Source organism: Mastigoproctus giganteus, chromosome 14 (assembly GCF_048544385.1).
Source record: "Mastigoproctus giganteus isolate SK-2022 chromosome 14, ASM4854438v1, whole genome shotgun sequence".
In the NCBI taxonomy this organism is placed as follows: Eukaryota; Metazoa; Arthropoda; class Arachnida; order Uropygi; family Thelyphonidae; genus Mastigoproctus; species Mastigoproctus giganteus.
The window spans coordinates 2,405,824-2,429,114 of record NC_143588.1 but is presented as its reverse complement, the minus strand read 5'-3'; the positions used below and the strand labels follow the sequence as shown (position 1 = coordinate 2,429,114).

Genomic DNA, 23,291 nt, shown 5'->3' with positions numbered 1-23,291 from the left:
GAAAAACAGGATGCAGGATATTTCAGAGACTGCTGGTAGTCATTGCGGTACAAGTAAACACATGGGTTGTGTTAGGGTAGCTAAGAATAGAAACAGGTGCATGTATACCTGCGTGTACACCAATGCTAGGAGTTTGGTAAATAAATTTGATGAATTTGAGGTATTGCTCAAAACATCAAAGGCAGATATTGTTGGGATATCAGAGACGTGGTGTCACACAGATATAAGTAATGTGGAACTGGAATTTGGGGAATACAATGTGTATAGAAAGGATAGACAGGACAGGAGGGGAGGAGGGGTTATGCTATTAATTAAGAAACACAAAGTCCAAGGAAGTGAAGCCAGTTGACATCGATGGACAGGGCAGCGTCGAGTCAGTTTGGTGTGACATAAGCATAGGGAAATCAAAATTGAGAGTAGGAGTGTGCTATAGGCCTAATGACTCTGATGAGTATAATAAGATATTGTACAGGGAAATAGAGTGGGCCAGTAAATCAGAGAGTCTTATAATGGGGGACTTTAATTTCCCAGATATTTACTGGAATTTGTGGGTTGGTCACTCGCACACTAGCAAGGCTTTTGTGGATTTATTGGATGATTGTTTTCTACATCAGCATGTTCGTGAGGCAACAAGAGGGAGCAATACTCTTGATCTGATTATCAGTAGTGATTCCTCATGCATTAAGAACCTGCAGATAAATGAACCACTAGGTGGCAGTGATCACAGTGTGTTGAAGTGGGATTTACTCAAGGAGGTAACTACCATCAGAGGTAAAGGGAAGGGTTTTTGTTTTCGTAAAGGCGACTATGATGGTCTGAGACAGTATTTAAATTCTATACAGTGGGACCAACTGATGATGTTACCAACAGCAAACTCAAAATGGGAAGCATTCAAGGAACTAATCTTGGAGGCTACCAGGCTTTACATACCAACTAAGAAATATTGTTCAAGGTTTAGGCCTAAATGGTTGTCAGATGAACTAATGAGACATGTGGCAGAGAAGAAAAATGCATGGGATACATACAAATTAATGGGTGACATGGAAGCCTATGATAGATATAAGTTGCTCTGTAACCAAGTCACAAAGGAGATTAGGCAGGCAAAGGCAGACTATGAAAAATCCTTGGCAAAGGATGCAAAGAAAAACAGAAAAGAGTTCTTTACATACTTGAACTCGAAAAGGAAAGGGATGAATCAGATTGGTCCACTGGATATTGATGGTTCAACAGTTGAGGATCCTGCTCAGGTGGCTAACAATCTAAACGAGTATTTTGCATCTACATTCACGCATGAGGAGTTATTCAGGAAGGAGAATGATGTAGGTAAAGTAAACATTGGCAGTGAGCTGGATGATTTTGTAATAACTGAGAGGAAAGTGGAGGAGAGATTGTTGGGGATAAACATAAAAAAGGCACCTGGGGTGGATGGGATCTATCCAGCTATATTAAAGGAGGCAGCAAAGGAAGTAAGCAAACCCTTAGCCATAATTATGAGAGCTTCCTTGGACTCAGGGGAGGTACCTATGGACTGGAGATGTGCAAATGTGACCCCAATTCACAAAGGAGGTTCAAAGGCTGACACAAGTAATTATAGACCTGTTAGTTTAACTTCTGTTCCAGGTAAATTAATGGAGGCACTGGTTAAAGAAGCACTGCAGGATCATCTAGACAAGAATTCAGTTATAGCTCAGACGCAGTATGGTTTTGTTAAGGGCAGGTCTTGCCTGACCAATTTGATTGGATACTATGATGTAGTCACAAAAGAACTGGATGCAGGGAATAACTTTGATATTATATATTTGGATCTTAGAAAGGCTTTTGATACTGTTGCACATGGAAGACTGGTGCACAAATTGGAGCAGTGTGGCATTGGAGGCAAATTGCTGCTATGGATAAGGGGATGGTTGAGTGGCAGAAGACAGAGAGTGGTAATCAATGGACACTGCTCAACGTGGACTAATGTTATTAGTGGAGTTCCTCAAGGTTCAGTGTTGGGTCCGTTGTTGTTTTCGGTGTTTATGAATGATATTGATGATGGGATATCAAGTTTAATGTCCAAGTTTGCAGATGATACAAAGGTTGGCAGGGTCGTTAAGGACAATACTGACGCTATGCTGCTGCAACAGGATCTGGACAGGTTGAACAGATGGGCTGAGAGGTGGCAAATGAGGTTTAACATCGACAAATGTAAAGTGCTGCATATGGGAAACAGTAACCCCAGAGCAACGTATCAACTCTGCGGTACTACACTGACAGTGGTGGAGAATGAAAAGGACCTGGGGGTAATTGTGCAGGCAGATATGAAGTTCTCTGAGCAGTGCAGACGAGCTGCAAGAGTAGCTCATGGTGTCTTGTCAATGATATACAGGAATTTTTCTAGCAGGGATAAGGAGGTGATTATTCCCTTGTATAAGGCAATGGTAAGGCCACATCTTGAGTACTGTATACAGGTCTGGAGGCCTCATTTCAAGAAGGATGTAGAGCTGCTGGAATGGGTACAGAGAAGGGCAACAAGATTAGTAAATGGAACAAAGGGTTGCTCTTACGAAGAAAGGCTTAAGTTTTGCAAATTACAGAGTCTGGAGACTAGGCACCGGCGAGGTGATCTGATAGAGGTGTATAAGGCTTTGAATGGTTTGAGCATGCTCAATGCCAATGGGATTCTTCATCTTTCTCAGAATAATCACCTCAGAGGGCATAAATTCAAATTGAGGAAGGACGGATGTCGGATAGATGTGCGGAAATTTGCCTTTGGCCAGCAGGTGGTTGGTTGGTGGAACCGACTTCCATCACTGGTTGTTGAAGTTGATAGCCTAAACAAATTTAAAGCTCAACTGGACAGGTATTTCGAACGAACGGAGGGGTGAAATGGGAGTGGGTTTTTTTTTTTTTTTTTTTGTTTTTTTTGGCTGATGCTGAATAAGCTTGCTTTCTTGCATCATATGCCTCTGCTAATGCTAATGCTAATGCCATACTGCTCCAATTTGTACAGTAGTCTTCCACGTACAACAGTATCAAAAGCTTGCCAAAAATTCAAGTATATGTTATCAAAATTATTTTTTGCATCCTATTCCTTTGTGACCACATCATAGTATCCAATCAAATTTTTCATACAAAACTTCCCCTTAACAGACTCATGCTGTGTCTGAACTAAAACTGCAGGTCTTGTCTAAATGATCCTGCATTGCTTCTTTAACCAGTGACTCCATTATTTTTCCTGGAACACAAGTTAAACAGGCCTGTAATTACTGGTGCCACCCTTCGATACCCCTTTGTGAAATGGGGCCACATTTGCACATCTCCAGTCCATGGGAGGCCTCCCATGAGTCCAAGGAAGCTTTCATAATTATGGCAAAGGGTTTGTTTAATTGCTTTGCCGTCTCCTGTAATATAACTGGATAGATCCCATCCTCCTAATGTGCCTTTCTTATGTTCAATTTCAACAATTCCTCCTCCACTTTGCTCTCAATTATTACAAAATGAGATAGTTCCCTGCCAGAGTTTGATAAGCTTCTGGTCTCCACTTCCCTATAGACTTCCTCATGCGTGAATGTAGATGCAAAATACTCATTCAGTTTGTCAGCTACCTCAGCAGGTTCATCAACAATTGAACCATCAATGTCAAGTTGACCAATCCGATTCATCCCCTTCCTTCTAGAGTTTACATAAGTAAAAATTTCTTTACTGTTTTTCTTTGCATCCTTTTCCAAAGATTTCTCATAATCTGCCTTTGCTTGCCTAATGCCCTTTGTGACTTGATTAGACTATCTTATATCTACCATAGGCATCTGTGCATCTCCTGAGATTTTCTATGCGTTCCATACAGTTTTCTTTTCTATCACGAGTCTTATACATTAGTTCACCTAACATCCATTTAAGCCTAAACCTTGAACAGTATTTCTTAGTTGGAATGAAAAGCCTAGTAGATTCCAAGGTTAATTCATTGAATGCCTCCCATTTAGAGTTTGCTGTTGGTAACATCATCAGTTGGTGTCACTGTACAGAATTTAAAAACTGTCTGAGACCACTGTAGTCACCTTTATGAAAGCAAAAACCATTCTCTTTACCTATGATGGTAGTTACATCTTTAAGTAAATCCCACATCAGTACACTATGATCACTGCCACCTAGTGGTTCCTTTATCTGCAGATTCTTAATGCATGAAGAATCACTGCTGATAATCATATCAACAGTGTTACTTCCTGTGGTTGCCTTCAGACATTCTGCTTAGAACACAATCCTCCAATAAATTCACAAAAGTCTTGCTAGTGTGTGAATATCCAACCCACAAGTTCCTGTCTATATCTGCGAAGCTAAAACCCCCAATTATAAGATAATCTGATTTACTGGCCCACTCTATTTCTCTGTACAGTTGTTAGTGTACTCATCAGTCATTAGGCCTATAAAACACTCCTACTCCCAAATTGGTTTTCCCAGTGCTTAAGTCACACCAAACTAACTCAACACTGCACTGTCCACCCATGTCAACTGGATGCACTTCCTTAGATTTTATGTTTCTTAACTACAAGCATGATCCCTCCTCCCCTTCTATCCTGTCTCTACACATTGTACTCTCAAAATTCCAATTCTGCATTCCTTATCTGTGTGACACCAAATATATGAAATCCCAACATCAGCCTTCAAATTCATCAAATTTATTTACCAAATTCCTAGCATTGGTGTACATGCAAGTATACATGCACCTGTCCCTATTCTTAGCTACCCGAACACAACCCATGTATTTACTTGTTCCGCAATGACTCCCAACAGTCTCTGAAATCCCCTGCATCTTGTTTTCCAGGCTGCTGCTTATTCCAATAGAAGTAGTGCAAGAATCACTTTCACCTCTGCCAGCAGCTACTGTTAATCTATTAGTCTGTATATCCCCTCAATCTAGTAGTTTTCTGACCCTCCTCCTAACACTGCCTCGATAGCATCAGCAAATATTTTTGCTCACTTCCTATTTAAGTGTATCCCGTCCCTGTAGAAACATTCTCTCCTGTTAACAAGGACAGACCAGGCTGAGAAAAATTCTACCCCGTGGGCCTTCCACAATTTCTCCAGGACTGAATTGACTGACAAGGCTCTCATCATATACTCCCTCCTATCGTGACTGGGCAGAATTGCAGATACTTTCAAATTTAACCCTAACTTGCACCTTTTTTTTTTTCAATATTGACCTGTACTTGCAACTAAGTCCACAGATCTCCTACTCTTAATGTCATTAGTGCCAACGTGTACAACAATATCACCCTTTGTGCCCTTAAAAAATGATATCTGCTCTACAAATGTCATAAACGTTTGCCCCAGAAAACATACCCTGGTCCTATTCCACCTATCCTTTTTGTACAATATATTTGCCATCTCCCTGACAAGTCATTGACAATGAGTAGCTCCTGTGGGACCAATGCATTCTGCCCTGAAGGCTGCCGCTGTGTTGCTTGATGCATGAGAATGAGCTCTGGCATTGAGTTGGGCAGCTGAGAGCTTGACAGGTCTGCCACTTTAATACCTTCAACGGCATCTACCTGACTCTTCATACTCTCATAGGCACCCATCAGAACACCTAATTTCTTGACACTCTCTGCAACTAGCACACACAAAGACATCCTTCTTGGCTAGATCGAGTCCTGTTCCAGAAAGTCCAAAACATTTCACAAGTCTCACATTTTTCACGCTGTGATGGGTTGGAGAATTTCCCCCTTTGGTTCTCCCTCGAGCCACAGCACTACCGCTACTTTGTGCACGTTGCTTTGCTGCTCTAGTCTGGGGGCATGATTTCCATTTGAACAGAATGTAATTAATGAACAATGAAAATTAATAAGGTTAATAAATTTAATTGATTAATTTAGTATACTATACTATTCTTGACTATACAATACTATACTAAGCTATTGTAGTAATATATATTCCGCTATATAGTTTTATGTTATTATCAAGTTCAAGATACACGCTATGAAGTTACAAAATGTCATATTAAAAATGTTGTTCTAAATACTTAAATCATTCTTCATTAGAATGTAACAGGACTGTAATTATTATTATTATTAGCCATATGGTTATAGGAAGCCTGAGGCTTAGGCTGCACCAGCCAAAAAAAAATATTTCTGAATTACCCTGAGAGAGAGAAAACATGAGTCAGAAGTAGAAAGGAATCACCAAGAGAGCAAAAAATTACGATATCCAGCTTCAGGACCCTAGGTGTGCCAAGCCCATACTCACCAGATGTGAACCCCTGGAGTTTTATCAATATACTATATATAATGTTGTTGTTGTCTGTTTTTTGGAGCATTAGCAATTAAGGCCATATTGTTCCGGGATATGAGGTGGTCATTCCCTGACCTTTCCGCATCCTCTGTATTTGGTGGTGACGGGCTTGAACCCCAGTCTAATCAAGAAGCGTGTGCTACGCACTGCTGCTGCTCCTTCCCACCTGGCTAGGGAGGCACCGTATATATAATCTACATTTTATTTAGTTAAATAATGCATATAATGCTAAAAGAAATGATAAAGGAAACAGCTGTGGGTAGTACTTCAAAAGATTGTTGAAGTCTGTCCGCCAAAATGTTGCAATAGTTGTAAACAAAACCATTTATATATTTTATTTTGTGAGTGCATTATGTGACCTATTACAGATGATAATTATTATGTAAGCCCCAGTAAAAGCTTAATATTTATTTTTTTGTAAAAAACGATGTTGTTCAGTTTTTCATGCAGTATATTAGTTTGTGAATTATAAAAAAAGCTTATCCAAAATATGCGTTATTCATTCATTTTGTCATTATGTGCGTTTAACTAACAAAAGAACAAAACGACACATGATCCCAAGTTTTTTTCTGGCTGTGTCCCGGTTTTCATCCCTGAAAATCTGGTCATCATACTGTATACTGAGGGATCCGTCTTATACGGCCAAGCGTATGGAATAAGAACGAATTTTCAAGGTTAAAAAATGGAAGCCAACTTCAAGATAAAAAATATATACTGTATATACACCAGAAAACGTATGGCAGAATATATGGTAACAAGTGGATCACTCTCGTAGCATATGACGGCGTTGCCATTCAGATCTGGCTTATTTGTTGGGCTGATCTTTTCCAGGACCACCAGGCTCAATAGAGGGCATTGCTTCATGTTCTGACAATGCTGTGCAACATACACGCTTTACCTGTTTATATGTTCATAGCTGTTTGTTTTATACTTCTCAAGCCCATATCTGAGTTTGTTTAAACTTTTTTTTTTTTTTTTTTTAAGTAGTTAGCCACATTATTGTACTGTGACTACCAAAGATCTGCATTGGTGCCTTTTCTACCCTCGATTCGAAATAAACAAATGGATTAGTGGCCAATGGACAAAGTTCATAAATAAACAGATAAATAAACTTACGATCTATGCATCTTGCTACGTTACGAATAGAAATAAATGACTCAATGGGCCATTTACAGTTCCGGACACAATTTTTAACACGTATCATCAAATCAAGCCGCATTGTAACTCCTCAACTTTACACACCGCAGAGTGCACACTCTCACAGGCGATAATATCAACCCTGCTTAGCCATGGAAAGTGGAGCCTGAGAAACAAATTCCCTTCATTGTAGAAGTTTTCTCAAGTGTTTTCGTGCATTACTAAATTGGGATATATCCATTCCCTGATTGCAACTATAAAAGAAATATTATTGTTGTACAAAAAATAAATAAAAAGAAAAAAATCTTACAGACAGAATAATAACAAAATTTTAACTTCACTAAAAATTAAAAATACCACACATCATGATAAGAATGATTCTTCTTTCACTGTTCACTTCTGTGGCTTTTCTCTCCCCCCCCCCATCTTCTTTCTTTTCTAAAATGACAGTGATTTATTCATAAATTCATTTTCAAAATTTTATTTACAGCAATTTATATATTTTTTATTAACCCTTTTGAACATATATTTATACATGCAAAAAAAAAAAAAAAAACAATTTAAATTGTAAAAGTGTACGTTATCAATTTGAACAGAAAAAAGTGTTTAGTATGCAACTGGCATAAAATTTCCAAATTACATTCAAGCTAATGTATGAAATCGTGAATGAAACTTTCTACCTTACTACTCCTAATCGATCCAATGAGACAACGCTTCGATGAAACTTGAAATGTGAAAGAAGAAATGAACTATTTAACATTTTTATCATCGCCTAACCACTTTACAATAAAATACTCTGTTCTCTAAAACTTCATGACAGAAAGGGCATTTTCTAAAATAATTGGAATATAAACCAACGAATTATAGATTTCCATTGCGGTGTAACGGGACCAATTGTAAATTGTAAATTGGTCCCATTACACAGCACACGGGACCAATTGTAAATTTATAAAAAAAAAAAAAAAAGCGGGAAGTAATTTCTGAATATGCAAATTACTACATATGAAGTGAAAACAAGTAAATATTAGTGAAGTGTGAATAACACAATGGAATTGAAGGATGTGATGAACCCTAAAAAATTCGCAATAGACTGTTATGCTGCTAACTGAAGAAGAAGACCGTAAGTTCTCGAAGCTGGCTGAAAACTCGAAATTTAACTAAAAAGAAAATAATTATTATCACATATCCTCAATAGTATATGTGATAATAATTAATATAATTAATATTTAATTCGTAAATTCCAGTAAATAAATAAAATAAGGGTCCACAAAAACACAGGACTTAAAAATTTACAGAGATTTAAACACTATAAACACTACAAAACCCTCGCAACCCTAACTGTGACTTCAAGCATCCATCTACGATTACTATAAAATACACAGTGCTCTCTGTCTTCTTGTAAGACCAGACCCTGACATTACAGCACGCAGTAGACATATTTTCGCCCTCGTGGGTAGCAACACAACAGGTATAATCATCATCCTCCCCACAATGAATGGATAAGACTACACTGACAGTGGTAGAGAATGAAAGTGACCTGGGGGTGGTTGTGCAGGCAGATATCAAGTTCTTTGAGCAGTGCAGACGGGCTGCAAGGGTAACTCATGGTGTATTGTCAATGATATATAGGAATTTTTCTAGCAGGGATAAGGAGGTGATTATTCCCTTGTATAAGGCAATGGTTAGGCCACATCTTGAGTACTGTATACAGGTCTGGAGGCCTCATTTCAAGAAGGATGTAGAGCTGCTGGAACGGGTACAGAGAAGGGCAACAAGATTAGTGAATGGAACAAAGGGTTGCTCTTATGAAGAAAGGCTTAAGTTTTGCAAATTACAGAGTCTGGAGACTAGGCACCGGCGAGGTGACCTGATAGAGGTGTATAAGGCTTTGAATGGTTTGAGCATGCTCAATGCCAATGGGATTCTTCATCTTGGTCAGAATAATCAGCTGAGAGGGCATAAATTCAAATTGAGGAAGGACGGATGTCGGATAGATGTGCGGAAATTTGCCTTTGGCCAGCGGGTGGTTGGTTGGTGGAACCGACTTCCATCACTTGTTGTTGAAGTTGATAGCCTAAACAAATTTAAGGCTCAACTGGACAGGTATTTCGAGCGAACGGAGGGGTGAAATGGGAGTGGTGTATTTTTTTTTTTTTTTTTTTGGCTGATGCTGAATAAGCTTGCTTTCTTGCATCATATGCCTCTACTAATGCTAATGCTAACCCAGAACAACCAGAATAAAACAGCATACATACATACATACATACTGAAACTGAATATTGATCCATGGACGGGAGATTGATCCCTTGAGAGAACTGAACCAACGAATGACATAATCTGCATGGACTGCCACCAAAATCCTGGCTGACTGTCCAGATTTCCTACTTGCCGATCTATGGATGGAGTCACACCGACGAGGACAAACTCGCTGAACAACGGACGGGACTTGTATCCCATGAGTGAATACGTAACCAGAACTTACATAAATCACTACCAATCATAGACCAAAACCTTGGATGGAAACCCTCGCTGGGCTTCCGGATGGCACAACCCTGTTGCCTCGGCACTTGGCCTGCAGCCGCTTGCATCCATCCCTATTGGCGATCTGGGCCAATCCACTTGACTGGCCTATTATTTTTTCTTCTCCCTGCGTGGGAGGGGGAGGAGATGGTTTTGCTGTCTCTTCCATCCCTTTTTCCCTCTGGTGGGGCATGGGCATGCCCCACTGTAAACTGGAGTTGCCTTCCCTTTCGGCTCCATATTTCTATCTATCTCCCCCAGTCTTCAGCCTTCTCCCCACTCTATCTGATAGCAACGTGAACACGCCCCACACAATCTAAAGTCACCAATCTAAATTAATTTCGCCGAACATTCTGGACTTCTCCCTAGCGCTTCTCGCGACGCGTATGCGATCATTTTTTTTTTTTTTAAGGTCCTAGCCACTGAAATCTCAAGGAATTAGGTGGCAGGACCTGCCAGAGTGAAGTATATACTAGTGGGTACCTGGTCTGCCTCCACGGGCGAAAGTGGGGGCAACGTCGGGCCTCAGTAGGGGTCTGGCGGCTAAACGACCAGAAGAACAACGGTACACAACGCTACACATGTACAATATCCATACACTTTTAAATCTCTGGCTTTTCCAGTCAACTGGTTCACCCACAATGTAAACTACGCGGAGATTGGGGAAACCACTGGTGCCGTTTGACCCTAAACACACTTTACACATATACAGGAGAGTTTTATTTCTATCTTTAGGTTTGATACAACCAATTTGCCTTCATTCCACATGCATTTCTAGTTGTTTCGAAGTTTTTTCAGATCTGTGAGGAGAGTTTCTATGTTTGCTACTTCAACATCCAGTGTGGCAACTCTGGCTTGGATGATCTTGTTACAATTTTCTATGCCAGCTAATATTTTGAACCACACACAGGCAAAAGATGTCACATATAATAAAACTCCATGGAATTCATTTCTTGTTTTGGCCGTCAAATTTAGTTCTAGGAGGTCTTCCAGTGCTGTGCTAATTTAATACCAGGCAAGTGAGCTGCAAAAGGCTTTACACATTCAACACGATCTGACCATCTTTTTCAGATATACCATGAAGAGAACAACCAGTACGGTTTTGTAGTAATACCCACCGCTTACAACTGGAACTGAACAGGTGGTACATAGTTGGAATTGTTCCAAAACAGGTTACCGCTTCAGGTATACATTCAGCAGCTTCATTTCCACATAAGTTGAGTGTGTGACAACCGCAAGATGAAAAAATTGCAGTATTTTAGCTTGTGTGGCCGTTGCATTTTCCAGCCATATTCGCCCCATTATCGTAGGCTTGAGCTCTACAATCACCGAGAGGAACAGAATGTTCTTTCAATGTATCAGTTATCAACAGAGCAATTTCTTCCCATATTTTGTTGCTACAATCTGCAAATTTCAGAAATCTTTCTTGAATGTCATACTGCGTTTCCTTTAAAAGTATGAATCTCAAAAAAAAAATGTGTGTTCAATATGGGAAAAATCTAGTGTGGCATCTATTATTACTGCAAAGTACTTTGCAGATTGCCTCTCCAACAAAAATATGTTGTTTCCCAAGATTCGAGCACTCTGCAATAAATTCATTTTGTTGTTTTTTTGGAGCATTAGCAACTAAAGCCATATTGCTCCGGCGATATGCAGTGGTCATTCCCTGACCTTTCCGCATCCTCCGTATTTGGTGGGCACGGGCTCGAACACCGGTCTAATCAAGAAGCGTGTGCTACGCACTACTCTTCCTACCCACCTGGCTACGGAGGCGTCCAAATCATTTTGTGAGTCAGAGGACAGATAATGAACTTCAAGCAGTTCACTCCTTTTCTGACTCTTCTACACTTAGCACTGGTTCCTGAAGAATGGGGTTCCACCTGGAGAGCAGTTTAATGAGTCCTAAACAGGGTCCATTGTTTGAATCATCAATTCGATGGGATGAACCAGTAAATGCCAGACCACGTTCTCCCAACAAGAGTACAACATCGATGATGTGCTTTAAAGATTGTACCATTTCACAGCTTCAGTTTTGATTGACGCTTCTAAGATAGTGTTAACTCCTGTCCCAGATAGCAGGCACCTTTTTAATTCTCGTCAAGCTAGGTAACATTCTCTGTGACTATTGCCTTTTTCATGTTTTGGGATCCTGTACGAAAGTTTCGTCACTTCCCAATAGAAACCCAGCCTTCTGCATATATCAGTGCAGATTTAGATGCAGAAGTGGTCGACTTGAGAATATTGACTGTCTTGTGACAAAATAATCGAATGGAAAGCAATATAATGCTTGTTTCCGTTGACTCCAGACAAGACAGTCTCTTACATCTAGTTCTCCCTTGGTGCTTTGAAGAGTCAGTTTGCTTTCTGGGAAAACTTGATTGCAAGTATCTTTTGGGGAAGTTTTTTAGGCAGGGACTTGACCATTCGTAACATACTTTTCTATTTCCTTTTAAAATTTAGCATTAGTACCGGCATAAGATGCAAGAAAGCAAGATTATGCAGCATCAGCCAAAAAAAAAAAAAAAAACAACACCACTCCCATTTCACTCCTCCGTTCGTTCGAAATACCTGTCCAGCTGAGCCTTAAATTCATTTAGGCTATCAAATTCCACAACAACGTAGGATAATCTGTTCCACCAAACAATACACTGGTTAAGGCAAATTTCCGCACATCTATCCTATCTGTCTTTCCTCAATTTGAATTTACGCTATCTCAGGTGATTACTCTCAGCAAGAGGAAGAATCACATCCGCATTTAATATGCTCAAACCATTCAAAGCCTTATACACCTCTATCAGATCACCTCGCCGGTGCCTAGTATCCAGACACGGTAATTTGCAAAACTTAAGCCTTTCTTCGTAAGAGCAACCCTTTGTTCCATTCACTAACCTTGTTGCCCTTCACTGTACTTGTTCCAGCAGCTCTACATCCTTCTTGAAATGAGGCCTCCAAACCTGTATACAGTACTCAGGGTCTGGCCTGACCATTGCCTTATACAAGGGAATAATCACCTTCTTATCCCTGCTAAAAAATTCCTGCATATCATTGACAAGACACCATGAGGTGCTCTTGCAGCCCGTCTGCTCAGAGAATTTCATATCTTCCTGCACAATTACCCCCAGGTCCTTTTCCTTTTCTACCACTCTCAGTGTAGTACCACAGAGTTGATACGTTGATTGGGGGGTTACTGTTTCCCATATGTAGTACTTTACATTTGTCAATGTTAAACTTCATTTGCCCCCACTCAGCCCATCTGCTCAATTTTTTCAGATCCTGTTGCAGCAGCGTACTGTCATTAGCGTCTTTAACAACCCTGCCAAACTTTGTTTCGTCTCCAAACTTGGACATTAAGCTTGATATACCATCATCAATATCATTAATAAATACATAAAACAACAATGGACCCAACACTGAACTCTGAGGAACACCACTAATAACATTAGCCCACAATGAGCAGTGTCCATTGATTACCACTCTTTCTTCTCCTCCTCAACAATCCCTTTATCCATAGCAGCAATTTGCTTCCAATGCCACACTGCTCCAATTTGTGCTGCAGTCTTCCATATGCAAAAGTAAAAAAAGCCTTTCTAAGATCCAAATATATAATATCAAAGTTATTCCCTGCATCCAGTTCTTTTGTTACTGCATCACAGCATCCAACCAAGTTGGTCAGGCAGGACTCGCCCTAAACAAAACCATGTTGTGTCCGAGCTATAACTGAAGTCTTGTCTAGATGATTCTGCAGTGCTTCTTTAACCAGTGCCTCCATTAATTTTCCTGGAACAGAAGTTAAACTCACAAGTCTATTATTACTTGTGTCAGCCTTTTATCCTCCTTTGTGATTTGGGGTCACATTTGCACATCTCCAGTCTATGGATACCTCCCCTGAATCCAAAGAAGCTCTCATAATTATGGCTAAGGGTTTGCTTACTTCCTTTGCTGCCTCCTTTAATATAACTGGATAGATCCCATCCACCCCGGGTGCCTTTTTATGTTTACCCTCAATAATTTCTCCTCCACTTTCCTCTCAGTTATTACAAAATCACCTAGCTCACTGACAGAGTTTACTTTACCTCTGGCATTCACCTTCCTAAATAACTCCACATGGGTGAATGTAGATGCAAAATACGGCTTTAGTTCGTTAGCCACCCGAGCAGGATCCTCAACGGTTGAACCATCAATATCCAGTGGACCAATCTGATTCATCCCCTTCCTTCTAGAGTTTACATAGGTAAAGAACTCTTTTCTGTTTTTGCTTGCATCCTTTGCCAAGGATTTGGTTACAGACCAAATGTGACTTGGTTACAGACCAACTTATATCTATCACAGGCTTCCATGTCACTCATTAATTTATATGTATGCCATGCATTTTTATTTTCTGCCATATGTCTCATTAGTTCATCTGACATCCATTTAAGCCTAAACCTTGAACAATATTTCTTGGTTGGTATGTAAAGCCTAGCAGCTTTCAGGATAAGTTATTTGACTGCTTCCCTTTTGAATTTGCTGTTGATCCTACTGTATAGAATTTAAATACTGTCTCAGGTCATCGTAGTCGCCTTTACGAAAGCAAACACCCTTCCCTTTACCCCTGATGGTAATTACCTCTTTGAATTAATCCCACTTCAGTACAGTGATCACTGCTACCTAGTGGTTCCTTTATCTGCAGATTCTTAATGTATGAAGAATCATTACTGATAATCAGATCAAGAGTATTACTCCCTCTAGTTGCCTCCCGAACATGCTGATGTGGAAAACAATCATCCAATAAATCCACTCGACAAAAGCCTTGCTAGTGTGTAAGTGACCAACCCACAAATTCCAGTCAATATCTGGGAAATTAAAATCCCCCATTATAAGACTCTCTGATTCACTGGCCCACTCTATCGCCCTGTACAGTTTCTTATCATACTCATCAGAATCATTAGGCCTATAGCACACTCCTACTCTCAATTTTGATCTCCCAATGTTTATGTCACACCAAACTGACTCGACACTGCACTGTCCAGCGATGTCGACTGGCTTTACTTCCTTGGACTTTATGTGTTTCTTAACTAATAGAATAACCCCTCCTCCCTTCCTCTCCTGTCTATCCTTTCTGTACACATTCTACTCCCTAAATTCCAGTTCTGCATTCCTTACATCTGTGTGACACCATGTCTCTGATATCCCAACAATATCTGCCTTTGATGTTTTGAGCAATACCTCAAATTCATCAAATTTATTTACTAAACTCCTAGCATTGGTGTTCACGCAAGTATACATGCACCTGTTTCTATTCTTAGCTACTCTAACACAAGCCATGTGTTTACTTGCACCGCAATGACCCCCAGCGGTCTCTGAAATATCCTGCATTTTGTTTTCCATTCTTCTGCTCATTCCAATAAAAGCAGTGCAAGAATCTCTTTCACCTCTGCCAGTGGCTGCTGTTAATCTCTTAGTCCTTGTATCCCCCCTAAGCTAGCAGTTTTCCGACTGACCTAACACTGCCTCGATATCATCATCATCATATATTCTTGCACCCTTTCTATTTAAGTGAACCCCACCCCTGTAGAAGCAGTCTCTCCTGTTAACAAGTACAGATCAGGCTGAAAAAAATTCTACCCCTTCAGCCTTGCACAATCTTTTCAGGGTCGAATTGATCGACAAGGCTCTCATCATATACTCCCTCCAATCGTGTCTTAGCAGAATTGCAGACACTTTCAAATTCAACCCTAATTCACGGCTTTTTTTCAACAGTAACCTGTACTTGTTAAGTAATTCCGCCGGTCTCCTACTCTTAATATCATTAGTTCCAACCTGTAGAACTATATCACCTTTTGTGCCCTTAAAAGATGATATCCGCTCTACAACGTCATCAACCTTTGCCCCTTACAGACATACTCTGATCCTGTTCCACCTATCCTTTTTACAAAGCATGTTCCCCGTTTCCCTGACAATAGAGTCACCAACAATTATCAGTTCTTGTAGACCAGCGCATTGTGCCTTGGGGGTTGCCGCTGTGTTGCGTGATGACCAAGTGCAAGCTCTGGCATTGATGTGGGCAGCTGAGAGCTTGATGGGCCCCTCAATTTAGATCCTTCGAGGGCATCCACCCTGTCCTTCAAGCTCTAATATAGGCCCGTAACAATGCTGAGTTGTCGCCTGATTTCCCTACACTCCTTACATCACGCGCACACACACAATGACATCCCCCATATCAATATCAGGTCCCGTGCCCGATTGCTCCTCAAATATAAAGCAAGCAGTGCGTTTGAAAAGGCTGTGATTCAGAGGGCAACTTCTCCCCCCCCCCGAACCACAGCACTCCTATTAGCTTGAGCTTTTTGCTTTGTTGCTCTAGTCTTTCATGTTTCCGATTCAATTTCAATAAAATTTCAATTGCATTGCAAAATTATAACCCTAAACTTGTATCCCAACGCAGTTATAACACTATATTCTATATATTTTAAGTTTCAAGTATTATCTTTGAGTTTCTTTATATAAGTTCCGTATCAAGTTATGTAGTAATTAATTATGCTACGTTCGTAAAATCTAAGTCGTTATATGTATTTAATTAAAAGTACAATTTACCTCTGTAAATTGTGTGTTCTCTGGTATATCCTTCACCAGATGTGAACCCCAGGGGTTCACATCTGGTGAGTATGGGCTTGGCAAACCCAGGGTCCTGAGTTGGATATTATCATTCTTCGCTTTCTTGGCGATTCCCTTCTACTCTCTCCCTCTCAGGGTAACGTGGGTAAGTTTTTTTTTTTTTTTTTTTCTGGCTGGTGGAGCATATGCCTCAGGCTTCCTTGTACCATATAACTAATAATCAATAATAAAAAAAATAATAATATTTGTGTTTTCAAGGAAGCAAAACCTAATTCAAAAGAAAATAATACCCGGCTCTCCTGACCTGAAACCAATTAACTCAGATACAGAGCAAAAGGTACTAACCCATAAAAGTTCCTCATATCATTGACAGGATTCAAACCCAAACCTGTTCCGCCCAGAGTGAGGGCAGTGACAAATAACCCCAATGCTACCCGTGAAGAACCCATATTCTGGATTTAAAAAAAAAAATTATCACATTTGGACCACCCAAGGATTTATGGATAATAATAATTATTATTATTTTTAATTTTAATGTTCTCCGAGAGTTATACAAATTCGTAACTGTTCATTGTGCCAACAAAATTTCCAACATGTACCCTGGCCGCCAAATTCTGTAGATCTCAACCAAATTAAGAATGTCAGGAATATGATGGAAAGGGCAGGTCGGCTTCGCCAATATCCTAAATGAAAGAATGGCAAATAATGAGCTAGACTCCTTCAGAGACCTAGTGGAATTAATTCTACAACGTGAACGAGCTATAATTCGGAAAAAAAAGGTGACCCCATTAGATATTGAATAAGGTTATCTAATTTCATGGTCAGTTAGTGCAGCAAAAGTAGTTTTTGAAATATTAACTAAGCTACAATTTTGTTTGCACGGGTAAACAGTGGTCAAAATCACCATACTCCCAACACCGGGAGGACAGAGCCAGGCTGGAAACCCTTCAAAAACGCGAGGAACTTTATAGGGTTTTCTAATTCCGTAGTTCAGTTAGTCGATCTCAGGGGTTGACAGCAAGATAATCCCGCCGAAATTCGAGATTTTCGTCCAGGAAAACAGATAAATCAAGCAGAAAACACTGGCAATTTATAAACATATTCAATATAGTCAGATGAATTCGTACTCGGAAGGCCCTGAAAGATGACTTTTTTTCTTTTTTTTTTATTTCACCTTAACATTTTTACGTTAAGTTTTAGTATGATTATTAGTATTGGCAAATGATGTAAAAAAAGCAAGCCTATATGGCATTAGCCAAAAAAAAAAACTTATCGCATTACCTGACCAACCACAACTATTTGGACAGTTACTCCTTGAATGTATTCAAACTATTCACAAAAACAGCTGAAAGTTTCATGCACCAATTAACACCAAGATGGCCGAATTCAAACTACTGCACATCTGTCCTGCAACCATCCTTCCACAATTTGGCTCGAATCCCACCTCATGAGTGTACTCTGAGTAAGAGGAAGAAGGCAATCAGTATTCTGCTTGCTCACTTCATTCGACTCAGTCAGATGTCTAGTCTTAGAAGCCGCAATTTGCAAGACTGAAGCGTTTCTTGGTAGGAGTCCTTTTCTTGCCCTCACCAATCTCACTACCCTTCTCTGCAGCCGAAAGCAGTACTCAAGATGTGCCCTAACCAGTGCCTTGTACAATGGGACAACCACTTCCTTACCCCTGCTAGAAAAGTTCCAGTATATCATAGGTAAAAACCGCATGAGCTGTGCTGGCAGTCTGTCAGCACTGCTCGGAGAAATTCATATCTGACTGCACAATTACTCCCAAGTATTTTTCATTTTCCACTACCCTGAGTACCACACAGTTTATATGTTAATCTGCGATTACTGCTATAGGAAGAACCTTGCATTTGCCAATGTTCAACTACCATTTTTCAGTCCATCTGCCTAATTTTTCTAGACTTCATTGCAATATCTTGCCTAGATCACGGTCATGAACTCTACCATCCTTTTTATCATCTGAAATTTAGACATTAATACTGATATTATATTAGTAGTGACAAATGGAGACAAGAAAGCAAGATTATAAAGAACAAAAATTATATACCTTCATCAATATCTTTAATACGATGGCTGTTCAATAAAGAATGACCATAAATGTTTTGCATAATATATCTTTATTAATCATCAATATTTTCATTGTCCTTTTCAAAGTGTCACCCTTTGATGAATGCGTTGAACTCAACGTTCATGCCATTATTCCAAAATATGGTGGAAGTCATGTTTTGACATGCGTTTGAAAGGTGCCGCCGATGTCTTTACTTCTTCTGACGACCGGAAACATTTTCCTCGCAACTCCTTCAATTATGAAACAAAAAAAAAAAAAAAAAATCCATAGGCTGCAAGTAACACATTTAAATATTCAATGACAGTATGAACAATGTGGGATTTCGCATTTTCATGATGCAGCATCCAGCCACCTGCATCATGTAGTTGTGGTCGTTTGAGAGGAATGTGTTACCGAAAAATAGTTCTGTAGAAAGGACCTGTAACAGTGGTATGATGTTGCGCAACACGATGGTAAACCAGTCATTAAATATCAAAATAAAGATTTGACCATAACATTTCCTGCTTAAAGCATATCTTTTGCTTTTTCGGTGTTGGCGACGAGCTAGACTTCCAAAGAACAAGAGGATATCTCCTCTGGGCCAAAATGATGAAGCCATGCCTCACTTTGTGCAGAACCTCACCATCTTCAGTAACCACCCATTGCAGCTCCTGTAAAACCTCCATGCCAACTTGCTCTTGCTCAGGTTTGAGTATTCTAGGAATCCAGCTTGCAGAAACGCGTGTGATATGGAAATGGTCATTGGGAATACAATGCACGCTTTCTACTTATATTCTCAACGTCTCTCCAGTTGTCTTACTGTTACACGACGACTTTTCACAATTACATAGTGTTTAAGGTTTTTGTGGTGTCTATTATTTGGACCTCCAGGACTGTCGATTATTTTCAATGAATTACATCCATCTTCAAACATTGTAAACTACCTGCGATATGGAAACAAATTCGACAAGCCTCTTTTAGCATTTCTTACACTTCAGCTGATATTTTGTTGAGAGGGAACCACAATTTGAAAGAAACATAGTGTTGTCCATTGTTACCTAGGCAAAACTGAACAGGCATAAATTTGACTGACCAGGTCACACAGCGCACAAGAATCGACTGAGCACTTGCTGTAATGTTATTATTATCTTTAGCTATATGGTGCAAGAAAGCCCGAGGCTTTTGCTGCACCAGCAAAAAAAAAAATTCTTTGAGTTACCCAGAGACAGTAAGAGTCAAGTAAAAGAGAATCACCAAGAAAGAGAAGAATGATGATATCCAGATTCAGGTACTTGGGTGTGTCAAGCCCATACTCACCAAATGTGAGCCCCCAGGGTTTATATATCTATATATATACTGCTCACCGAAATTAACAGAACAAAATGTTTCATGAATATTTTATTGTGAATATTTGATATCAAATATTCACCTTCAGTGACAGTGCATAGGCATCCTGGTATGCAAATTCCGAGTACTCAATAGAAATTGATCTAACTACAGTACTTAGTTGAACATTATGAAAATTATTCATGTCTATCAAAACAGAGGTTGTGATCACATTATTTCATTCCCATTTTTTTTTTTTTTTTTTTTTGTTTTGCTCAGTGGGACAGTCATCATCTCCATTACTTTGGATGGCAAATCATCGTAGTTTCGATGACTTTGAGATGGCGAGCTGTTGGACAACATGAAACGCAATCGCAGGTGGAGGTCGCAGGGATTGGCTTAATATGTCACGCAGTGTTGTCTCAGCACGATGGAACCAGAGGAGCCAACCACCTGGACTTCAACGTAGACCGACCTCGGTAATGACCACAAAGCAGAACATAGGCACCTCTCTGAGCACCTTCAACTGACATGGCAAAATCGCTGGCAAGCATCCAGTAAAGGGGAAATAACCAAAAAATTAATTCCCAACATGCAACTAGTATACACAAACTACCCATCTTGGCTATCACCTGGACTTCTCGTCACCTACCCCTGTTAACTGGACATGGCGTCATAAGAGATAAACTCCAGGGATTTGGATTAAGGACACTCATCCCCTATGCCACTGTGGCTTACAGGAAATGTGGAGACACCTCATGTATGACTGTGAACTGTATGAAGGCCTCTCATGTCGACTCATTACTAACACCCAACTACCATTTGTACAAGATCGGGAACACCTCCTACTGATTGAAAAAGGCACGTACAAAAAAAAAAAAAAAAAAAAAAACAATCTATTATTTTTGGGCCACCCGAATAATTAAATTTATCCGTCGTCTTATGTCTGTAAATTGTTGTGTTCTTTAGTTGATTTGTCTGTTTCGCTGGACGAAAAACCCGTTTCTGCGACGAAAACCTTGCTATCTATCCTTGCATTAGACCGACTAACTCAGCCACGAAGTGAAAAAAGCCCATTAATAAGCGGAGACAAATGTCTTTCCTTGTAATGTCAATTTCTGGTCTTGCACAGCAGTAAAAAATAAAAAAAAAAGTATATTTATTTTTTGCTGGCTTGTAGTTTCAGGTTACGCAGGCAGGGTATTATGTATCTCCAGTTTCGATTTTAATTCTAGGGGATGTGACTTTTTTTTTTATTATTATTTTATTTTTCTTTTGCTGGCTCTGTTACTGTCATTTGGATTTTAGGAGCATTACCAACTAAGGCCATATTGCTCCGGGGATATGCAGTGGTTGTTCCTAACCTTTCCGCATCCTCCGTATTTGGTGGTCATGGGCTCGAACCCCGGTCTAATCAAGAAGCGGGTGCTGCTCCCGCCCACCTGACTACGGAGGCGCCAATTGCAGACTCTCAGCATGCTGGCTATGTGCACATTGCAATTGATGAGAGGGACTGCTGGCATTTTTTTTTTCTCTCCTCAGATGCAGGATATTTTTTTGCTGGCTCTCGGGTGTGGGAGTTTTCTGGCACCTGCTGGTTTTCACGGCCACTGGTGGGTACAGGATTTTATTGTGTTATGTTAGCACTGACATAGGAGTAGACCGAGGTTAGCGCTTTGTGTTAGGGCAAGCAAGCATCGAGTGGTATTTGGCCATTGGTGGCTGCCACCTGATGGCAGAGAGGCCTAGTAAATTCACATTTACTCTTCAGGCCGATGCAATTAAGGTTAATTATTTTTTCTCTACATGATAATTGGTGGAGATGAATGAATAGTCCTGGTGCCACTGTGAGACAGGTATATATATATATATATATATATATACTATCATTGAATTATATTAAATAAAATTAAATTATAATAAATAAATAAATGATTAAGCATTCATTAGAGGCAGCGACATGCAATTCCTCCATATGAAGCTGAAATACATCCATTATTTTAAATTAAACAAAACATAACATATTGGGTGATATTTCACGTCTTTCGGAACTGGTACCTCTCGGGGGGGTACCGCTAAATTAATAACTAATTGGCATTATTCTAAAATTTGTATAGTTTTTGTTAATTGGATTTAAAGATCGAAATTATATTAGGGTTTCTGGGCTACTATTTATATCTATTTTTCTTTTCGTTCGATTGTTTATTTGGGTTATTTTTATGTTAATTTTCGCTCTACAGTTTTTGCCATACTGCTGGCTTATGTTTTGTTTAATTTAAAATAATGGATATATATATATATATATGTAGGTATCTGTCTGTCTGTGCGGTAGCACAGTAGTAGCGTCACCGTCCTTCCCACACTGGGTGGAAAAAGCCTGGGTTCGAATCCCGTCGATGACGTGAGGAACTTTAAAGACCAATCTTGCAAGACATTAAAATACCTTCTATTTGCAAGGTATAATTTTTCATTTCCAGGACCTAACATGACAATCGTATCTTAATTTTTGTTTGAACTGCTCATAAATAATGCAATCACACAGTACACGATCCCAGGTTACAACACACATACAGTAGCAAAACGGGTCAGGTTTTAACTCAAAATAATGCAGCTTATAATTAAGACTCAGGGGAGATCCCCATGGACTGGGGACGTGTAAATGCATCACCAATTCACAAAGGAGGTTCAAAACGTGACACAAGTTAACTACAGACCTGTTAGTTTAATCTGTGTTCCGAGGAAAATCACGAAATCACTGGTTAAAGAAGCATTGCAGGACATCTCGACCAGGGGTCGCCAACGAGCCGATCGCGAATTTAATTTTGGTCGATCACGACGACTTTTAAATATAGTCATCCCTCGATTTGTGCAATGAAATTTTTGAGATGGTAGATGCGGCGCATTTTGAAGGAAAAAAGTAGATCGCATCACATATTAAGTTGGCCACTCCTGATCTAGACAATACTGCAGTAATAGTTAAGGCAGAGCATGGGTCAGACAAGACAAGGGAGGTCTTGTCTGACCAATCTGATTGGATACTACAGTGTGGTCACAAAAGAACTGAATGCCAAAAATAATTTTGATATCATATACTTGGATTTCAGGAAAGCTTTTGATACTGTTGCACATGGAACTATTGAACAAATCGGAAAGGTATGGCATTAAGGATAATTTGCTACAATGGATAAAGGAATGGTTGAGTGGGAGACCACAGAGAGTGGTAATCAATGGACACTGCTCATCGTGGACTAATGTTATTAGCAGAGTCCCACAGGGTTCAGTGTTCGGCCCATTGCTGTTTTTTATATTTATCAATGATATTGATGAAGGTATATCAGGTTTAATGTCCAAGGTTGCAGATGATACAAAGATTGGCAGG

At 39.7% G+C, this 23,291-nt stretch overlaps 1 protein-coding gene across 3 annotated transcripts in view; it reads right to left on the bottom strand.

Annotated features, from left to right (window-relative positions):
* LOC150074950 (isobutyryl-CoA dehydrogenase, mitochondrial-like) overlaps positions 1 to 7,785 on the bottom strand; it is a 163,071-nt gene extending 155,286 nt beyond the window's left edge. Inside the window, exon 1 of one of the 3 annotated variants that reach the window (XM_090389128.1) lies at positions 7,767 to 7,785. Coding sequence is in view for 1 of the 3 variants with exons in the window: in XM_090389127.1 (XP_090245253.1) it covers positions 7,384 to 7,486 (103 nt within the window). In the remaining 2 variants the exon portion in view is untranslated. Of the gene's footprint in view, positions 1 to 6,993; positions 7,045 to 7,383; positions 7,601 to 7,766 lie in introns of those variants that run through there. The other 2 variants (XM_090389127.1, XM_090389129.1) reach the window with 2 other exon arrangements.
* Between the last annotated feature and the right edge of the window lie 15,506 nt (positions 7,786 to 23,291).